The 22,611-nt window shown below is 37.1% G+C and overlaps 1 protein-coding gene across 9 annotated transcripts in view; it reads right to left on the bottom strand.

Moving 5' to 3' along the window:
- The window catches only part of CSNK1G1 (casein kinase 1 gamma 1), a 144,713-nt gene that overhangs the window by 61,270 nt on the left and 60,832 nt on the right, over nt 1-22,611 (bottom strand). For all 9 annotated transcript variants that reach the window (XR_007475651.1, XR_007475652.1, XR_004485828.2 and 6 more), the window contains one exon: nt 5,447-5,487. Coding sequence is in view for 4 of the 9 variants with exons in the window: in XM_049706194.1 (XP_049562151.1) it covers nt 5,447-5,487 (41 nt within the window). In the remaining 5 variants the exon portion in view is untranslated. The remainder of the gene's footprint in view (nt 1-5,446; nt 5,488-22,611) is intronic.

Here is a 22,611-nt window from a genome sequence, read left to right as displayed (position 1 = left end):
GGCGCAGTGGTTGAGAGTCCGCCTGCCAATGCAGGGGACACGGGTTCGTGCCCCGGTCTGGGAAGATCCCACATGGCGTGGAGCGGCTGGGCCCGTGAGCCATGACCACTGAGCCTGCGCGTCTGGAGCCTGTTGCTCCACGACAGGAGAGGCCACAGCAGTGAGAGGCCTGCGTACGGCAAAAAAAAAAAAAAAAAAAAAAAATACCAGCAAGTATTTCCTTCTTGTTTTATTATGAATTTTGGGTAGTAAATGGTTTTATTATTTATAGAAAAATGATATATGCTCAGGAAAAAAATTTCATATACACAAAAATTAGAAAGAAAGTAAAAATAACCTGAGATTCTATCATTTAAAAAAAGCACTATTAACATTTTGGTGAATGTTCTTCCAAATATTGATTTATACATATATTTATATATAATATAGACTCAAAAATGTATTTTAAATAAATGAGAGCATACTATATTTGGTGTTCTATGTCTTTAAATTTAACATGTGATGATGACATCATTCCATAACAGTAAGTAAAACTATATATTAGTGTGTGTGTGTGTGTGTGTGTGTGCATGTGTGTACATACACACAAACCTTAACTTTTGGACATTTGAACTGTTTTCAGTATTATGAATAAAGCTGTAGGAACAGTGTTATGTATATTTATTTTTACACTTTAGAGAATTAAAGACTATAAATGCAACTAAGATATGTAACTTGTAACTTTAATTAATACAGTGTTCAAGTTTTTAAAAATAGAGTTTTCTAAAGAGCCCAAAGATAAAGCAGCCATACTACCACACTTTGCTCTATACCAAACTTCAAGAATTGGCTGGCTAATCATTCTGAATTGACAGTATATCAGGCAACTAGTTCACAAGAAAATCAAACATTACCCTGAAAGATACATCTGTATATCCATTAGGATGGCTAATATCAAAAACACAGAAAATAGCAAGTGTTGGTAAGGATGTGGAGAAATTGGAACCCTTGTGCACTGCTGGTGGGAATGTAAAATGGTGCAGCTACTGTGGAAAACAGTACAGCAATTTCTCAAAAAATTAAATATAGAAGTACCACATGATCCAGCAGTTCCACTTCTGGATATACACCTAAAAGAACTGAAAACTCAGACTCAAAATGATATTTGTAGACCCATGTTTGTTGCAATATAATTCGCAATAGTCAAAAGGTGGAAGCGACCCAAGTATCTATAAACAAATGGATGGATAAATAAAATGTGGTTACATTTTGTTCCATATGTGTGATGGCATATTATTTAGCCATAAAAAGGAAGGACACTCTGACACATGCTACAAAATGTATGACCCTCGGGGATGGTATGTTGAGTGAAATAAGCCAGACGCAAAAGGACAAACACTGCATGATTCTACTTGTATTAGGTACCTAGAATAGTGAAATTCATAGACAGAAAGTTGAATGGTGGTTGCCAGGAGCTGGGGGGAGAGGGGAATGCTGCTGGTGTTTAATGAGTACAGCATTTTAGTTGAGGAAGGTGAAAAAAAAGTTCTAGAGATGGATGATAGTGATGGGGGCACACCAATGTGAATGTACTTAATGCCACTGAACTGTACAACTAAAAATGGTTAAAATGGTAAATTCGAGAATCAATTCCTTATCAGATATATGATTTTCAAATATTTTCTCCCATTCCATGGGTTATCTTTTCACTCTGTTCAGAGTCCTCTGATGCACAAAAGTTTTTGATAAAGTCCAACCTATCTATCTTTTCTTACTTGTGCTTTTTTGTGTTATATCCAAGAAATCACTGCCAAATCTAACCTTATGAAGCTTTCCCCCTAAGTTTTCTTCTAAGATATTTATAGTTTGGCTCTTATGTTTAGGCCTTTGACCCATTTTGAGTTAATTTTTGTGTATGATGTAAAGGGTCTCACTTCACTGCTTGTGGATCTCCAGTTTTCCCAACAACATTTGTTGAAAAAAACTGTCCTCTCCCCATTGAATGGTTATTTGTCCTATTTTTAATATAGGCTCAAAGGAAGGAGAGTTCCACAGCTTCCCTTATTAATTCATGCTGGTGTTTAACAAGTTTCATGGTTTAGAAGGTCTTTATATGTAACTGCAATCTCCACTTACTGAAAGTTTAGCCTATTTCTCTTATATCCTCAATAACAAAGACAAAACAGCTCCCGAATAACCTGTGAATACTATAACAGCTATCTTCAAATAACAAAGCTATTCAGTCATTTCTTAAACTTCCTTTATTCAGGCAAAGTAATTTAAATTTTTTTAACCTTTCCTCACTGGTCCTACTTTTTAGTTATTTGATCACCCCTGAAAGCTCTTCCTGAACCCACTTGAAGTTTTCTGCATTTTTCTTAAAATATAGAATCCATAAATCACAGAATTCAGAACTTTCCTTGAAGTTATCTAGTCTACACCTTTGCTTCTAGGAAGATTTTATCTAAATCAATTCAGGTAGGCTAGAATACTTCAAAGCCCTAAGGAGCTCTATGAAAGAACTCATACCCTTCTCTGATTGCAAAATCAGCAAGCATCAGAGTTGGCCTTCAAGTTTCTCAAGATTCTTGTATTCCAAAAAAATGTATTGAAGACTATACTGTAGAGTCACTTCCTTATTCATTTATCTCTTCAGTTATAGAGTCTCCATTCAGGTTTTAGATCTTCTAATATATCACCATCAAAGCAGCCAATTTCAGAATCATTAATAATTCACAAGAAACCAAAAGAGACAGTGATGACAAATTGATATGAAACCAGAGGTTGATCTCAACACTAGAAAGAGGAGTGTTCTTTCTGGAGAAACAGTCTTGAATTCGAACAAACCACAACAGTCAATGAATTTTAAAAAACACAGATCCTTCTTCAAACCTAATACCTTCAAACTTCATACTGGAAACATTAATAGGAAATATTCAATCTGATCTTGGGTAAATAAGTTAACAGATTAAAAATAGCAATATCTCTTTAGAGTTATAGGGCTAAAAGTGGGTGTACATACACATCACATATATTCAGACATGAGGGGCTTTTTATCACAGACAGAAGGACTTACATCCTTCAGCCAACCCCTTCAGCACGTAGTTGTAGCCTGCTCAACCAACTGGAGCTTCAAGTGCTCTTCTGAAAGCACTATGAATAAAGGACACTGCAAACAATCTATAAGATTGTAAAAGGCAGTAGGATTAGCAGCATGGAGAGAAAACTCTTTAAACAACTGTTAGAAAACCTCTGTTAAAAAGAACCCCAGAAACCTCAGTGATAGGGGTAAAGGAGGGGTTCATCACACTAGTTTGTTTACACTGTATCTGATTTTTAAAAAAATGTTCCTAGAAATCCAAGAAACAAGAGCCCACAATGAAGATCCAAACAAAGTAGAACTGAAACACTACCAGCCCCGGCTTCCTTGTATTTCTGTGCCAGATGCTGATTACATTTCCATAGAGGGCTGGCTATTTGCCAGAATCATGGTTATTCTGGAACACACACACCTGCCTGAAATCCTAAACTGACAGCAGACGGCTACCTTGTAGGACTGTAATGCTTAAGGCAAATTTTGCTGTTACAGTGAAAAGAGCTCAATTACTGCCATCATATCTCCCACAGAGAATACAGCCCCACAGCAAGAGAGGAGGCCCATAGACAAGATTGTCATCCTCTAAAAAGCCTTTATTTAAGGTTTATTTGAAAGAGAAATGAGGTACTGAGGCACACCATACTAGATGACATGAAGTCTATCTACCTTTAACTCTTGGCCATACAAAGAATAAAACTTTAATAAAATGTAAGTGAAATGCAATAGTCAGTCATGTCAATAATGTTATGCAACCTTATCTAAACAGGTCAACTAGTATGAACCTGGAAAGAGGAATCTAGATAGAATGAGTTGCCCCTAACAGAAAGCCTCAGAAGAAGTCTTGATAAATAAGGGGACAATAACAAATATACAGTATTGAGGCAACATTTTAAAGTGTTTTAGGGGCTGCTTCTCCCTATTACTAGTCCCAAAGAATCAAAATTATTCCAACTTGGGGTTTCCCTGGTGGCCCAGTGGTTGGGAGTCTGCCTGCCGATGCGGGGGATGCGGGTTCGTGCCCCGGTCCGGGAGGATCCTGCGTGCCGTGGAGTGGCTGGGCCCGTGAGCCATGGCCGCTAGGCCTGTGCATCTGGAGCCTGTGCTCCGCAGTGGGAGAGGCTGCAGCAGTGGGAGGCCCAGGTACCGCAAAAAAAAAAAAAAAAAAAAAATTATTCCAACTTAACAAAACAATAAAACAGAAAAAGTAAAAAAGAGATGAACTAGATAACACTTTCACAGAATAATCAAATTCCCATAAATACAAATATACAGTTAATTCCTTGACATTCAAGCTGAGAAAAATATTTGGTCTGCATTGTTACATGCATTGTCTCTCTTCCTGCTCCAATTTCTCCAACAAAAGTTCCAAGTCAACAAACAAAACACTTGGTTCCCAAGGAGCTACCTGCTCTAAGACCTGCTCCCTGTCCACCTCTTTGTAGAGAAACTAATCTGATGCCTGTCAGTTCTTCACAGGACAACACTAACTCCTCCACAGACAAGCTTAATGAGAGGAAAGGACCGACCACAGAGCAGGTGTGGATGTGGTAGGGGCAATTCATTAGAAAAGAACAGCAATTACCACAAGATACTTCCTTCAACTATTAACGCCTCTGCCTTCCAACTAATAAAGCCCAAAACTACCTTCAGATCCTGGGAAATGTACTAGGATTTATTAGGAGGACAATATTTATACAGTTTCATAGAAACTAGTTATATAAAGCATTTCATATGGCTAGAAATGGTTTTTCATCAACCTTACATATAAGATAAAGAACTGTTTCTTCTAAAACTATTAATCCTTAAAAATAACAGAATTATTCTTTTTTAACAGGATGTTATTTTCAATGACTAGGTTAGTTATTCATAAGATTAGCAATGACAAAACCAACTGAACTCTTTGCTTCAAATCTGACCACGTAATGTCTTTTTCACGTTTGACAGCTTTTTAAGGCAATGATTAGATGATCACATTCAGAAGTATATTAATAAATACCTTACATTTTTAAAATGGATAAGTCATATTCAAGAATAAGAAAATTATAAAAAAAAATAGCACTGTGAAAGGTACAAAGTTTACAGCAGTTACTAGGGTTTTTTTTTTTCCTTCCAGCTATGTTTTATAAACTTTTTTTGATTTATCATTGCTAACACTATAGTTAGCATCCTCTAACTATATAGTGTTTTACAGTATACAGTGATTCATCACTGTAACACTATATATATTTGAAGGAAATGACTATGTGGGATCATATGCAAGGAAAAATAACATTAGTATTTTTGTGAATGGTTACATTTATTTCCTGTAAAAAGATATGTGAAGGGTGAGAGCACTAAGACATAATTACCACAAATACAGATTCTACTCACCAGTTTGATAGCTACATATTCATTGGTGTAGAGATTTTTACCTAGGGGAAAAGCAGAATGTATATGTTTTAGTGACATTTATTCTGGGAAATGCAAAGCAAAATCTTAGCTTACAGGGTCATGAGAAAGGTCACATTCCCAACGCTGTTCACATATATGAAACATGATTTGTAAGTGAAAAGCCAAACAGAGATAATGAGACCCAGCAAGACAAGAACAAAAACAGCTTGAGAATTTGAAAATTTAAGCTAGACATGAGAATCTTTTATTTTAAAGAAAACAAATCTCGGGGACTTCCCTGGTGGTCCAGTAGTTAAGACTCCACGCGCCCAATGCAGGGAGCCAGGGTTCCATCCCTGGTCAGAGAACTTGATCCTGCATGCATACCTCAGCTAAGAAGTCGGCATGCCACAATTAAGAGTCCACATGTGGCAACAAAGATCCCGCATGCCACAACTAAGACCTGGCGCAGCCAAATAAATAAATAAATATTTTTTTTAAAAATGAAAGAAAACAAATCTCTTTGTCTGTCACACACACATTTTGTTATTTAATATTTCCCAACTATTGAGCTATGAGGCAACCCAAGAAGAAGAAATGCCAGAATTACAAAGATAGAGAGATTTTAACTCTTGGCACAAAAAACACAAACCCTCATTTTTCTAACTCACTGACAAGTAAGGTTTTCTTATTTTTTGTCATGGTATTTAGTATCAACTTTAGTTGGCATAAAGGACAGTGTGAAATAAAACCAATTATTGGCCTACTCCTTTTGGAAAACTCATCTACTGTCTCTAAGTAGATGATTCTCAAAGCTGTTTTGACTCTTCACCAGAACTCAAGCTCTACATCTTCACCTATATGCAGAAACAGCTCTCCTTCCAGACAACACTTAACTCAAAGTTCTTCCTGCAGTTGTAACCTTTTTCCTCTCAACTTCTCTACTTACAGAAATGGAATCAATATTCTTCTGTACTAGACATCTAGAGTCAGAACTTGGGGTGAGTATAAGAGCAACGATCAGTTAGTGAGCCCACAGTACATGCTCGGTACTTAGCTACCTTTACCTCTTCAACTCCATTAGTCCTTGAAGGCTAATTTTAACTCCTTGTGAGTGCTTAGTATAGCCCATATAGCTCAGCCACTGCACTGGACTTCACATTGCTTCTTATATATTTGTCCTATCTTATTCAGCTGGACTATAAATATCTTGAGAGTAGCGATTTTATTTAATGGATCTATCAATGCCCTATGGTGCTTAAGACCATGTTCTGCACATCTCAGACACTCAAAACCTTGACTGCTTAAAAGTTATAAGTACGTATAGTATGACTACTTTTTAAATAATACATGTAGGTAAAGGTTATATATACACATAAACGTACATATATATATATGTACATAGCTGAATATATATGCATGGAAAAGGATAGATAAAGATGTATTAAGGTATTAAGATGACTGTTTATGGGCTTCCCTGGTGGTGCAGTGGTTGAGAGTCTGCCTGCCGATGCAGGGGACACGGGTTCGTGTCCCAGTCCGGGAAGATCCCACATGCCACGGAGCGGCTGGGCCCGTGAGCCATGGCCGCTGGGCCTGCGCGTCCGGAGCCTGTGCTCCGCAACGGGAGACGCCACAACAGTGAGAGGCCCGTGTTCCGCCAAAAAAAAAAAGAAAGATGACTGTTTCTAATTTTCATATAATATAGGTTATTTTGATAATGAACAAAAAACAAACCCTGCATTTTGGGAACAAAAGGCTGCTTGTAATATTGATTATTTTTAACAAGCTCTAGACAATAAATGGCCATTATACTTTTAATACAGTTAAAATTACACCATTATACTTTTAATACTGTTATCAGTTTTCCCAGTACTTTTATGTGGAGAATAGTACACTAACTTAGGAATAACTTTTGTCTGCAAACAACATTAATAGGATTCACAGGTTGCCAGACAAACACCTAAGACATTATAAGATGAATAACTTCTTTTTTAAAGGAGCAAAAGTAGAAAATAGCCATTTTTCCCTCTCTGTATTAATTGTATTAAGTTCTAAAAGTTAATTTGTGTTTCTGATTAATGTTCCCACCAAAATCATTTTAAAAAATATATTTGATGAAATTGTGAAAAGGATACCAACAACCGGGAGAGGACGAGATGAGGTAGTAACAGCCAGCTCCCAGGCAGATTAAAACTCCAGCTTGGCCACAGACTTCTTCCATGCGAGATAGGATGCTGCATGAAAATTTTTCAGGAAAGCCCTTCCCGGCACTGTATAAGCACAGTTATTGTGATCTAAAACTTATTTTAGCAAAGGGTTGACCCTAAAAACTCATTACTGCTTAGAGGAAAATGGTCAAGTTTAAAACTGTAGATGTGTTTGGGGAGGGGGATGTCTTTCCGAATTGGACACTCCCCCCCAGTTTTAGCAGTAAGAATTACTGGGGCGTAGGGAAGTAGGGGCACCGAAATTCACCCCTTACTCATTTAGAGTACAATATGACTTCACTGTTAAAGAATTAAATTAATTTTTGAAGTATATGCTTAAAGTAACAGATCTTTAATTCAAATAGATTACAACTTTTAAAGTGAATTGAGATGGTGGTATCAGTGTAAGCCTAGTAATCAATCTGGATTCTGATCTGTGAGCAAGAAAAGAGAGAAGGCAATCACAGGAGTCTCACAAAGGATGTACTTTCCTTTCTTTCTCCCACCACCTCCCCACAAGGTGTGAAAAAATGAGTAGAATTTTAACAGTTGAAGAAGGGAGAAAAACACATCTCAGGGAGAAGAAACTGTATGAGCAAAACAATAAAAATGAGAAAACAGACGGTTTAGGAAGAGAATGGGCGATGGTCTTGGGGTAGATGGACCGTAAGTTGCAACATGAAGATCAGGAAGGAGTAGGGATGGGCAAGGAGTGGTTAGGGCAGCAAAAGAAACTAGAAAAGTAAGGGTGAGTCCACATTAGGAAAGTCCTCAATGCCATCTTAAAACTTAAAATGAAAGGTTTCTGAGTAGGGTAGTGACATGATCAGATCTCTGATTTAGAATAACTATACCTCCTTTGTAAAGAGGTATAAAAGATTAACCAGAAAAACAAGACACCAGAGGTAAGGGAAAGTATTTGAGTATTTAATACCCCTCATATGCAAATATCAGACACCTAAGATGAGCAACACTCACTTCTCACCCTTCAGAGACTGTATTCTAGATCCTCACACAAGACCCTGCACATGGTGCCTCAGAGTTTGATAAATAAATCATATAAAGTGATAAGTGTTAAAAAAAAAGAAATATGAACAAGTCAGTAGATGACTTAGATGAGGGAGGGTAAAGCATTTGGGCACAAATGGCACTTGAGGTGAGCCTCTGAGGACGAACAGGAGAGGATAAAGAGCATTTCTTATAAAAATACTAATTTGAACATTGAGGTAGAGAAATGATAGAAAATGCAGAGAATGTGATAAAGTATGAGTGGACCAATATGAAAGGAGCACAAAGCATATGGGGGAGAATGGTGAGAAATGAACCAGGAAAATCCATACGAACAGAGTATGAATAACCTTGAAAGCCAGCTTCTTGCTCTGAAGTAAATACTTTTCCTAAATCCTCACTTTTTTTGAAGATTTGGGGGAATCTTTTTTTTTTTAAAATAGTAAAACAAACTTGTTATATTATAGAAATCGTGCAGGGACTTCCCTGGTGGCTTGGTGGTTAAGAATGCGCCTGCCAATGCAGGGGGCACGGGTTCGAGCCCTGGTCTGGGAGGATTCCACGTGCCATGGAGCAACTGGGCCTGTGAGCCACAACTACTGAGCCCACGTGCCACAACTGCTGAAGCCCATGCGCCTAGAGCCTGTGCTCTGAAACGGGAGAGGCCACTGCAATGAGAGGCCCATGCACCACAGCGAAGGCCCACACGCAGCAACGAGGACCCAACGCAGCCAAAAAGAAAAAAGAAAAAAAGAAAGAAAGAAATCCTGCATAGTTTTCTTTTGGAGGAAAAACAAACAACCAACCAAACAAGAGTTCAAAGAAATCCCAGGCACTTATGGATCTGCTTATTCCAGAGTCTAGAAGGCCTCACGAATCAGAGGGGAACCTTTTCCTCATTTTCCCTGTGTTCAGCTGGGCGGCCCAGTTTTCACAGCTCAGTTTACCTTCAACAGTGTGACCTTTACATATCCTGTGAAGGTGGGAAAGAGTAGCTGCCGGGCGATGCCAGGGAAGGAGGGGATTTAGTGATGCAACTGCTCCATATATATATATATATATATATATATATATATATATATATATATGTATATACTTGCAACTACTCTTCCTGTTTTTAGCACTTTCTGCATCCCAACTTTTTGAAATTCCTACTGTCTCCAATTCTTGAACTTATTGATATCTGGTGTATTCTATGTTACAAACTGGCCTACCCATTAAATCATTCAGCTTTCTCTGGACTGCTAAATTAGTTACCATTTAACTGCTTTCCAGCTTCCAGAATTTTGTTAAAATTTCTCACCTGTTTTTATCTTCTCTCTCTCTCTCTTTTTGGTTCCTGGTGGTTTTTATGCCTTAAAAAAAAATCCCTTTTCTAAATATACATTATAAAACTGAGGCAGTGACTTCCCCTGGTGGTGCAGTGGTTAAGAATCCACCTGCCAATGCAGGGGACACAGGTTTGAGCCCTGGGCCAGGAAGATCCCACATGCCGCAGAGCAACTTAGCCCATGCGCCACAACTACTGAGCCTGAGCTCTAGAGCCCACGCACCACAACTACTGAGCCCACGTGTCACAACTACTGAGAAGCCCGCGCACCACAACGAAGAGGTGCCCCCACTCACTGCACCTAGAGAAAGCTCACGCGCAGCAACGAAGACCCAATACAGTCAAAAATAATAAATAAATAAATTTTAAAAAATAAAATAAAACTGAGGCAGCACTCAGTTTCATCAACTTACACATATATTATAATTAGTTATTCATGCATCTTTTTACCTCCACTAGGCAGTGAATTTCCTAAGGACAAGAATGTTCCACTCATCTGTTTATCCCTAACGACCAACATGGTATCTGATATATAGTAGGTAACAGATGCTTGCTGAAGTGAACCAAATTGACTTGATATACAGAGAAGGTTCTTCTGAGAAAGTTTTAGGGCAATTAAAAAAAAATTTAGTTTAGAATCAGATTATGGATAATCCTAAGTGTGAATACAGGAGTTTTGACTTCATTATTCAACTTGTGAAATCACCAAAGATATTTGTGCTAAGAGGAAACGTATAGTGGTGAAAGTTGTATTTTAAAAATATTAATCTGGTCCCAATGTATACAATAAAAGAGACAAGAATACCTACGAAGAAAATGAATAGGAAGTTTTTATAGTAGAACATTTAAAGAATAACATCTACCACACAGTGTGGTTATGATGATTACACGAGTTAGAATATGTGAAAGTACTTTGTAAACTGCAATGTCCTAGAAAAATCTAATTTTTATGACTTCTATTATCACGGCAGGTATGATGCAATAATTCCTTGAAGATAACTTTAAAAAATAGGATTTATAATCAAGGCATTTAGAAGAAAAAACTAACAACCTTTGGATTACATATAAACATGAGGGAAAAGGAAAATAGAAGGGTTAAAGTTGATGCTTTTAATTAGAGGAGAACAGAAAGAAAACCAGGAGAGTAGGCAACGATCGTTTCACTCTACCATGATGCCTTCCTCCAAGTTCTCACTGAACCTAAAAGCAGCAGAGAAATTATGAAATGCCTCTCAGCTTCAATTTTTGTACCTGTATAAAAGAATATAGACACAGAAGCATAATGACACAGCTTATGTAACACCAAACATGATAGCTAATACATTACAAAATGCTAGCTTGCTTTTGTTTGCTTACTTTCTCTGCTTATTTCAAAACAAGCTGAATACCTCACCCTCTTAAAAAGCAATTATCCTTATTTCTAAGAGGCCCTGGAGGTGACTAGATAATTCTCCTGAGCTATGCATCATTCAAATGAATTCCTTTGCCAGGGGGCATCATTAAGACTGAAGAGGTCAGGGGAATTCCCTGGCAGTCCAGTGGTTAGGACTCCATGCTTTCACTGTCGTGGCCTGGGTTGGATCCCTGGTCAGGGAACTAAGATCCCACAAGCCATGCGGTGTGGCCAAAAAAAAAAAAAAAGACTAAGAGGTCAATACAAAACACAGCCAAGTGGAAGGCTAGACAAACACTAAGCCACTATTCTCAGTGATACACAAAAATTTTGCTCTGGAAGAATTTAATTACAAAGATAGAGGGTTACAATCCTGCCCATTTAAAATGAATGACTGCTTCACCATACAAAAAATTATATATACATATGAATGATATATCAATAAATGTGAGAAAGGTAGTTTACTGAACAGAAAAATACCATTGATGAGGTGGCATAATCCCAAGCACTCAAAGCTTTTAGTTGCTGCACAAAATCCACAATGCTTCCCAAGGTCACTTTCTGGCCATGGGTTCTTTTATCGTTAATGTAAAAGAAACTGCATTACCTAGTAGTTTTGGGAGCTTTACATCCAAACTCAGCCCTTTTGAAGCAGCAGTCTTAGATGTGAAGCTACCCATAAAATCCACTGCATGAAGACTTCCTGTTTCAGTAAATCGCCTACAGAGACAACATTTATGGTAAGCTTCATCAGACAAAGCACTATTTCAAAGAACCAGCAGGTGTCAGTTCTCAGAGTCACGCTGATAAAGGAACATACAAGCCTCGGTTCCCAGTTTAGTTACATCTCCAGCTGTCAGATTTCTTGCCGTAAAGTGAAAGTAGTACATTTATAAATTACTACCTAGAACTTGTCAGAAAAAAAAAAAAATCCAGCCAAATGAATGTGAGGCAATTAGTAGTTAAAACAAGAAACCCATCTATGGTTCAAGATGGCGGAGCAGAAGGACGTGCTCTCACTCCCTCTTGTGAGATCACTGGAATCATAACTAACTGCTAAACAATCATTGACAGGAAGACACTGGAACTCACCAAAAAAGATATCCCACATCCAAAGACAAAGCCACAGTGAGACGGTAGGAGGGGCGTAATCACAATAAAATCAAATCCCATAACTGGTGGGTGGGTGACTCACAAACTGGAGAACACTTATACCACAGAAGTTCACCCACTGGAGTGAAGGTTCTGAGCCCCACGACAGGCTTCCCAACCTGGGGGTCTGACTGACAACGGGAGGAGGAATTCCTAGAGAATCACACATTGAAGGCTAGCAGGATTTGATTACAGGACTTCGATAGGACTGGGGGAAACAGAGGCTCCACTCCTGGAGGGCACACACAAAGTAGTGTGAGCATTGGGACCCAGGGGAAGGAGCAGTGACCCCATAGGAGACTGACCCAGACCTACCTGCTAGTGTTGGAGGGTCTCCTGCAGAGGCGGGGGGGGGGGGCAGCTGTGCCTCACCACAAGGACAAGGACATTGGCAGCAGAAGTTCTAGGAAGTACTCCTTGGCGTGAGCCCTCCCAGAGCCCACCATTAGCCCCACCAAAGAGCCCAGGGAGGCTCCAGTGTTGGGTCGCCTCAGGCCAAACAACCAACAGGGAGGGAACCCAGCCCCATCCATTAGCAGACAAGCGGATTAAAGTTTTACTGAGCTCTGCCCAAAAGAGCAACAGCGGGCTCTACACACCACCACTCCCTCCCATCAGGAAACTTGCACAAGCCTCACAGATAGCCTCATCCACCAGAGGGCAGACAGCAGAAGCAAGAAGAACTACAATTCTGCAGCCTGTGGAAGGAAAACCCCATTCACAGAAAGTTACACAAGATGAAAAGGCAGAGGACTTTGTGTCAGACGAAGGAGCAAGATAAAACCCCAGAAAAACAACTAAATGAAATGGAGATAGGCAACCTTCTAGAAACAGAATTCAGAATAATGATAATGAAGATGATCCAGGGCCTTGGAAAAAGAATGGAGGCAAAGATCGAGAAGATGCAAGAAATGTTTAACAAAGACCTAGAAGAATTAACAAACAGAGATGAACAATACAATAACTGAAATGAAAAATACACTAGAAGGAATCAATAGCAGAATAACTGAGGTAGAAGTGACCTGAAGACAGAATGGTGGAATTCACTGCTGCAGAACAGAATAAAGAAAAAAGAATGAAAAGAAATGAAGACAGCCTAAGAGACCTCTGGGACAACATTAAACACAACAACATTCGCATTATACGGGTCTCAGAAGGAGAAGAGAGAGAGAAAGGACCCAAGAAAATATTAGAAGAGATTATAGTCGAAAACTTCCCTAACATGGGAAAGGAAATAGCCATCCAAGTCCAGGAAGCACAGAGAGTCTCATACAGGATAAACCCAAGGAGAAACACGCCGAGACACATAGTAATCAAATTGGCAAAAGTTAAAGACAAAGAAAAATTATTGAAAGCAACAAGGGAAAAATGACAAATAACATACAAGAGAACTTCCATAAGGTTACCAGCTGATTTCTCAGCAGAAACTCTACAAGCCAGAAGGGAGTGGCATGACATATTTAAAGTGATGAAAGGGAAGAACCTACAACCAAGATTACTCTACCCAGCAAGGATCTCATTCAGATTTGATGGAGAAATCAAAAGCTTTACAGACAAGCAAAAGCTAAGAGATTTCAGCACCACCAAACCAGCTCTACAACAAATGCTAAAGGAACTTCTCTAAGTGGGAAACACAAGAGAAGAAAAGGACCTACAAAAACAAACCCAAAACAATTAAGAAAATGATACTAGGAACATACATGTCAATAATTACCCAAAACATGAATGGATTAAATGCTCCAACCAAAAGACACAGGCTTGCTGAATGGATACAAAAACAAGACCCATATATATGCTGTCTACAAGAGACCCACTTCAGACCTAGGGACACATACAGACTGAAAGTGAGGGCATGGAAAAAGATATTCCACGCAAATGGAAATCAAAAGAAAGCTGGGGTAGCAATACTCATATCAGATAAAATACTATAAAATAAAGAATGTTACAAAAGACAAGGAAGGACACTACATAATGATCAAGGGATCAGTTCAACAAGGAGATATAACAATTATAAATATATATGCACCCAAAATAGGAGCATCTCTGTACATAAGGCAACTGCTAACAGCTATAAAAGAGGAAATCGATAGTAACACAATAATAGTGGGGGACTTTAACACCTCACACCAATGGACAGATCATCCAAACAGAATATTAATAAGGAAACACAAGCTTTAAATAACATGAGAGACCAGATAGATTTAATTGATATTTATAGGACACTCCATCCAAAAAGAGCAGATTACACTTTCTTCTCAAGTGCGCACAGAACGTTCTCCAGGATAGATCACATCTTGGGTCACAAATCAAGCCTCAGTCAAATTAAGAAAATTGAAATCATATCAAGCATCTTTTCTGACCACAATGCTATGAGATTAGAAATCAATTACAGGGAAAATAACGTAAAAAACACAAACACATGAAGGCTAAAAACTACATTACTAAATAACCAAGAGATCACTGAAGAAATCAAAGATGAACTCAAAAAATACCTAGAGACACATGACAATGAAAACATGACGATCCAAAACCTATAGGATGCAGCAAAATCAGTTCTAAGGGGAAGTTTATAGCAATACAAGCCTACCTCAAGAAACAAGAAAAATCTCAAATAAACAATCTAACCTTAGGAACCTTACACCTAAAGGAACTAGAGAAAGAAGAATAAACAAAACCCAAAGTTAGTAAAAGGAAAGAAATCATAAAGTTCAGAGCAGAAATAAATGAAATAGAAACAAAGAAAACAATAGCAAAGATCAATAAAACTAAAAGCTGGTTCTTTCAGAAGATAAACAAAATTGATAAACCTTTAGCCAGGCTCATCAAGAAAAAGAGGAAGAGGACTCAAATCAACAAAATTAGAAATGAAAAAGGAGAAGTTACAACAGACACCGCAGAAATACAAAGCATCCTAAGAGACTACTACAAGCAACTCTATGCCAATAAAATGGACAAGCTGGAAGAAATGGACAAACTCATAGACAGGTATAACCTTCCAAGACTGAACCAGGAAAAAATGGAAAATATGAACAGACCAATCACAAGTAATGAAATTGATACTGCGATTAATAATCTTCCAAAAAGCAAAAGTCCAGGACCAAATGGCTTCACAGGTGAATTCTATCAAACATTTAGACAAGAGCTAACACCCATCCTTCTCAAACTCTTCCAAAATATTGCAGAGGAAGGAACACTCCCAAACTCATTCTATGAGGCCACCATCACCCTGATACCAAAACCAGACAAAGATACTACAAAAAAAGAAAATTACAGACGAATATCACTGATGAATATAGATGAAAAAATCCTCAACAAAATACTAGCAAACAGAATCCAACAACACATTAAAAGGATCATACACCATGATCAAGTGGGATTTATCCCAGGGCTGCAAGGATTCTTCAATATATGCAAATCAATCAATGTGATACACCATATTAACAAATTGAAGGATAAAAACCATATGATAATCTCTATAGATGCAGAAAAAGCTTTTGACAAATTCAACACCCATTTATGATAAAAACTCTCCAGAAAGTGGGCATAGAGGGAACATACCTCAAAATAATAAAGGCCATATACGACAAACCCACAGCAAACATCATTCTCAATGGTAAAAAACTGAAAGCATTTCCTCTAAGATCAGGAACAAGGCAGGGATGTCCACTCTCACCACTATTATTCAACATAGTTTTGAAAGTCCTAGCCACAGCAATCAGAGAAGAAAATAGAAATAAAAAGGAATGCAAATTGGAAAAGAAGAAGTAAAACTGTCACGTTTGCAGATAACATGATACTATATATACAGAATCGTAAAGATGCCACCAGAAAACTACTAGAACTAATCAGTGAACTTGGTAGAGTTGCTGGATATAACATTAATGCACAGAAATCTCTGGCATTCCTATACACTAATGATGAAAAATCTGAAAGAGAAATTACGGAAACACTCCCATTTACCACTGCAACAAAAAGAATAAAATACCTAGGAATAAACCTACCTAGGGAGACAAAAGAACTGTATACAGAAAACTGTAAGACACTGATGAAAGAAATTAAAGATGATACCAACAGATGGAGAGATATACCATGTTCTTGGATTGGAAGAATCAATACTGTGAAAATGACTCTACTACCCAAAGCAATCTACAGCTTCAATGCAATCCCTATCAAACTACCAATGGCATTTTTCACAGAACTAGAACAAAAAATTTCACAATTTGTATGGAAACACAAAAGACCCCGAATAGCCAAAGCAGTCTTGAGGGAAAAAAATGGAGCTGGAGGAATCAGACTCCCTGACTTCAGACTATACTACAGACCTACAGTAATCAAGACAATATGGTACTGGCACAAAAACAGAAATACAGATCAGTGGAACAGGATAGAAAGCCCAGAGATAAACCCACACACCTACGGTCAATTAATCTATGACAAAGGAGGCAAGGATATACAATGGAGAAAAGACAGTCTCTTCAGTAAGTGGTGCTGGGAAAACTGGACAGCTACAAGTAAAAAATGAAATTAAAACACCCCCTAATACTATACATAAAAATAAACTCAAAATGGATTAGAGACCTAAATGTAACACTGGACATTATAAAACTCTTAGAGGAAAACATAGGCAGAACACTCTTTGACAAAAATCACAGCAAGATCTTTTTTCATCCACCTCCTAGAGTAATGGAAATAAAAACAAAAATAAACAAATGGGACCTACTGAAACTTAAAAGCTTTTTGCACAGCAAAGGAAACATAAACAAGACGAGCGGCAACCCTCAGAATGGGAGAAAATATTTGCAAATGAATCAACGGACAAAGGATTAATCTCCAAAATATATAAACAGCTCATGCAGCTCAATATTAAAAAACCAAACAACCCAATCCAAAAATGGGCAGACGACCTAAACAGACATTTCTCCAAGGAAGACATACAGATGGCCAAGAAGCACATGAAAAGCTGCTCAACATCACTAATTATTACAGAAATGCAAATCAAAAGTACAATGAGGTATCACCTCATACCAGTTAGAATGGGCATCATCAGAAAATCTACAAACAACAAATATTGGAGAGGGTGTGGAGAAAAGGGAACCCTCTTGCACTGTTGGTGGGAATGTAAATTGATACAGCCACTATGGAGAACAGTATGGAGGTTCCTTAAAAAACTAAAAATAGAATTACCATATGACCCAGCAATCCCACTACTGGGCATATACCCAGAGAAAACCATAATTCAAAAAGACACATGCACCCCAATGTTCACTGTAGCACTATTTACAATAGCCAGGTCATGTAAGCAACCTAAATGCCCATCGACAGACGAATGGATAAAGAAGATGTGGTACGTATATACAATGGAATATTATTCAGCCATAAAAAGGAATGAAATTGGGTCATTTGTAGAGATGTGGATGAATCTAGAGACTGTCATACAGAGTGAAGTAAGTCAGAAAGAGAAAAACAAATATCGTATATTAATGTGTATATGTGGAACTAGAAAAATGGTACAGATGAACCAGTTTGTAGGTCAGAAATTGAGACACAGATGAAGAGAACAAACATATGGACACCAAGGGGGGAAAGCGGAGGTAGGGGTGGTGGTGGTGGTGGGATGAAGTGGGAGATTGGGATTGACATGTATACACTAATATGTATAAAATGGATAACTAATAAGAACCTGCTGTATAAAAAAATAAAGAAAATAAAATTCAAAAAAAAATCAAACAAAAACCAAGAAACCACTTCTATGTAACTCAGATTGTTTACCATGTCTATTTAAGGCAAAGAGGCTGGCCTACTGCCTTTACCACCCAGATAGCATCTCTTTAAGTAGGCAGCATGATCAAGGGTAAGAAGATAATAAACACTACAACTTTAAAGAAAGAAGCCAGAGGGTTTTTTAATTTTTACTAACTTAATTCTACTAGTTTATTAGTACACTATGCAGAAAGATTTCCCAAATGGTTAGTAGTTAACAGCAATGATAATTGTTTCTTGTGCGAAGTTTTTTGAAGGGATTACTTATCAATACCAGTAAGTAGTTTATTATAAAAAATCTTATTAAATCTTCCTTAACACCGCTGGTAATGGTATAGAGCATGTTTACTATTAATATGTAAGACATATCTGTTTTAGACAATGTTAAAATGTTTTCTAAACTGCAGAACATGATCGATTAGTGGAGTGTGAAATAAATACAGTGGGTCCTGACCAATACATTTTTTAAAGAAAAGTAGTATAAAATTTAAAAGAGTACATCACACTTAGTAAGGTGTATTATTTCATAACACTTTTGCTTCAGACATACACAATATTAAATTCTGTATATAATGGATCACAATATAGTATGTATTTTTTTAGTGTGAGTCATGGTGAAAAAAATAAAAGCCATTAATAAAAACCTTCTGAAAAGCAATTTCAATTATTTCATTTTGAGATGAAAAGCTTAGGTCAGACAACTAGTTACTATGACTTTCCTAAACTGTTAAACATAATAGTCTATTCTGAATAATCTGTTAGAAAAATCCTCATTTTCAGCTGAAAGTCTGGAGTGAGACTGATCAGAGTGAGGTAGAAGAGGGTGGATGATGTCATTGATAAATGAGGCCAAAGAAGGACCTGTACTCCATTTCAAGAGGGTGACCTATGAAGTACTTACAGCGGCAATGCTTTAAGCAAGTGTGTAAAACTTTCTACATTATAGTGGTGAGGGGGAAAAAAAAAAAAGCTGGAATGAATCACTCCAGAAAGCATGATACTCTACAGCAGAAAAATAACGAAGTACTTTAGTTTTTAAAAATTTTATTATGCAAAATCTCACTTATACAATGATTCCCCGATATAACCTCACCCAATTTCAATAACAAAATGATTTTGAAACAAATCCCAGATGTTATGTTATTTCATCAGTAAATATTTCATAACAGATCTTTAATAGATTTGAAGTATTCTTTAGAGCAGATAGATTACTTGCTATTTGAAGACCTGCCACATAAATGTGAAAAATTAAAAGACCAAATGGAGATCTGCGGATACCTAGTCGACATTTCAGCCATTCAGGAAGAAAAGTCCAAATGGTCCTTTGAAAAAGCAAAAGGGTTGAAAGTGAAAAAAGCACAATTATGAACACAGTTAAAGGTAAAACAATTGATTCTAGAAGAACTAAAACTATGGATTGTCAATGACTTGAACCTGATCATCAGGCCAAAATGGTCCAATATTTCATTAATATTTTCCTGCCAAGAAGAATATGACCTCCATTCTAAATGATAATGCAAGTTTTAAGAGGAAAGAAATATATTAATGAAGTTGCAGGAGTAGAAAAGTATGCACGTTTAAAATTAGGCATTCAACTAATGTACAAATTAGGGAAGCCACAGTACCTGAAAACTTCACAAATCCCAGTGATGCACTTATGTCCATTTCTTTCTCATTGTAATGAAGGTACTTACATTAAAAGCAATGCTAACTTACTGTTAATTATTTGGACAATTTCCTGGAGTCTGGCATATAATTTCTCAGCTTTGTTTAGAGCCAGTGATTGTGAAGTAGCTCCTCCTGAGGAACAGTGGAAAGCTGTGTGAGGGCCACTAACACATACTGTTAACATCTAAAACCAAATTTTAATCCTCTTGCACAAATGATATCCCCTAAAATTTTTTTACATTTATTCTTCTTTTTAATTGAGGCATAATTAACATGAAGTAAAGTGCACACATGTAAAATGTATAATTCAGTGAACTTTTACATATCCATACATATACCTATGTAACCATCCAGGGAGAGAACATTTTCAGCTCTCCAATAGGCTTTCTTGTGCCTCTTCCAAATCGGTAATCCTCACTTACCACTACCTAAAGTTACCTGTTCTGTTTAATTGCAAGAAATTAGTTTTGCCTATTTTGAACATCTGTTAATGGAAATATACAGTAACCACTCTTTTGTGTCTGGCTTCTTTTGCCCAACATTATGTCTGAGGTTCATCCATTTTGTTACATGTATTAATAGTTCATTCTTTTCCTTTTTTTAAAAAAAAAATTGGGGGGGTAGTTCATGTTTATTAGTTTGCATAATGACTTAGATGTTCGGTTTGAACATTCTCGAACACAATTTTTTGGTGCACATAGATATGCATTTTCCTGGGCACATACCCTGGGTCATAGAGTATTCACATGTAGAAATAACTAAACTGTCCATCATCTGATAAATAGATAAAACAAAATGTGGTATATCCATACAACGCACGAAGAAGTGACCTGACTCCAATGAAGTGATCCACAATAAGAAAGCACAAGGCTTCCTACGTCAGAGGACCATGTTGTTAGTAATAAAAAAATAAATAAAGGTCTCAGTGTGTCCAAGTCTTTTCTTTTTGAGGAAGGACAACAAAATTGTCAAATCCACTTTGCATTCCATCTAGTAGCATATTGGGCCATAAAAGACAGTCCTCCTCAGAAAGAAGTCTTTGGGAAGTGTAAGTTGAGCTGATATCATAAACTACTCTCACTGGCCACCAAGGACAACCAGGACAAAAAGGTAGTCACCCTATTCAGGATTACCTTTCCTCATTTTTTAGTCTTATTTTGGAACTGCTGTTTCTTCCTCCACAACAAAACTTTAATATCTTAAGCTAAACATTAAGAAGCTACCAACTTAATTTCACTCACAATAGCCAAGAGGTGGAAGCAACCCAAATGTTCATCAATGGATGAATGGAGAATGGATGGATAAAAAAAGTGTGGTATATATATACAACAGAATATTATTCAGCCTTAAAAAGAAATTCTGTCATGTGCTACAATGTTGGTGAACCCTGAAGACATTACGCTAAAGAAATAAGCCAGTCACCAAAAGGCAAATACTATATAATTCCACTTCAATGAGGCATCTAAAGTAGTCAAATTCATAGAACAGAAAGTAGAATGGTGGTTACCAGGGGCTGTAGGGAGAGGGAAAAGGGGATTTTGTTTAATGGGTATAGAGTTTCAGTTGGGGAAGATTGAAAAAAAGTTCTGGAGATCTGTTTCACAACAATATGAATATACTAAACCCTACTAAACTGTACACTTAAAAATGGTCAAGATGGTAAATGTTGTGTTGTTAAAAAAATGAATTTGGGCATCCCTTTCAGACCCACAAATGCCATTTCTAGGAAAATAAGAAATTGCAAGACCTACCTGGTCAGTAATAATAACTACTGCCATTTTGAGCAGGGTCACTCGTAATTTGTAATGGGAGAACATGGTCTTTGGAGAGACCACATCAAGATATAACAATAAATGGGTTTGTACTTGAGAAGAAGAAGAAGAAACTAACTTAATTCCAAATAAAGTATAAGTAACTGAAAGCTTAATTCAATGGACTTGCTAAACTCTGATTTGTAGAATTTAGGCAATGTAGTATTTTTTAGTAAAACTTTTGCTGCTTTAGGGGCTGGAACTGCAAAGTTCTTAACCTACAACAATCAGATTCTCATTTAAAGTCAAAAAATCTTTCCATGTGGGTAATAAGAATAAACATCAAAGCAGCACTATCTGTATTGAAAACTGCATTTCTTTAGATTACCTTAAAAACCTTGCAGGAAAAAAAAAATCTCTCTTGGTTATTAAAGTGATTATGAAGCAGTGAAACAGATATGTATAATAATACAAAATCATGATTTACAAAGTATAACTTAAGACTGACCACAAATGAAATAACAGTTTTATCTCTAATCAATAATTTATTGAAAAATTTAAAAATGTTCAAAATGTGATGAGATTTGAAACTTTCCCTAGTTTAATTCTAAATATAGTTTCACAAGAGGGAAAAATCATTTCAACCTATACTAAGTGATTACACTACTTAATTCTAACATGAAGTTACATAATCATACTTGTAAGTCTGCATATTAATTTTGACTAAGCCTATGTACATTTTTTGGTAACGGCTTTTGAGATGTAATTCACATAGCATACAATTTACCCATTTAAAGTGTACAATTCACTGGGTTTTAGTATGTTCTCAGAATCATGCAACTGTCACATCAATTTTAGAATATTTCTATCACCTCAAACCCCCCCCAAAATAA

Source organism: Orcinus orca, chromosome 2 (assembly GCF_937001465.1).
Source record: "Orcinus orca chromosome 2, mOrcOrc1.1, whole genome shotgun sequence".
NCBI classification, from domain to species: Eukaryota; Metazoa; Chordata; class Mammalia; order Artiodactyla; family Delphinidae; genus Orcinus; species Orcinus orca.
The sequence above is the reverse complement of the archived record's forward strand: the minus strand, read 5'-3'. Positions and strand labels throughout refer to the sequence as shown.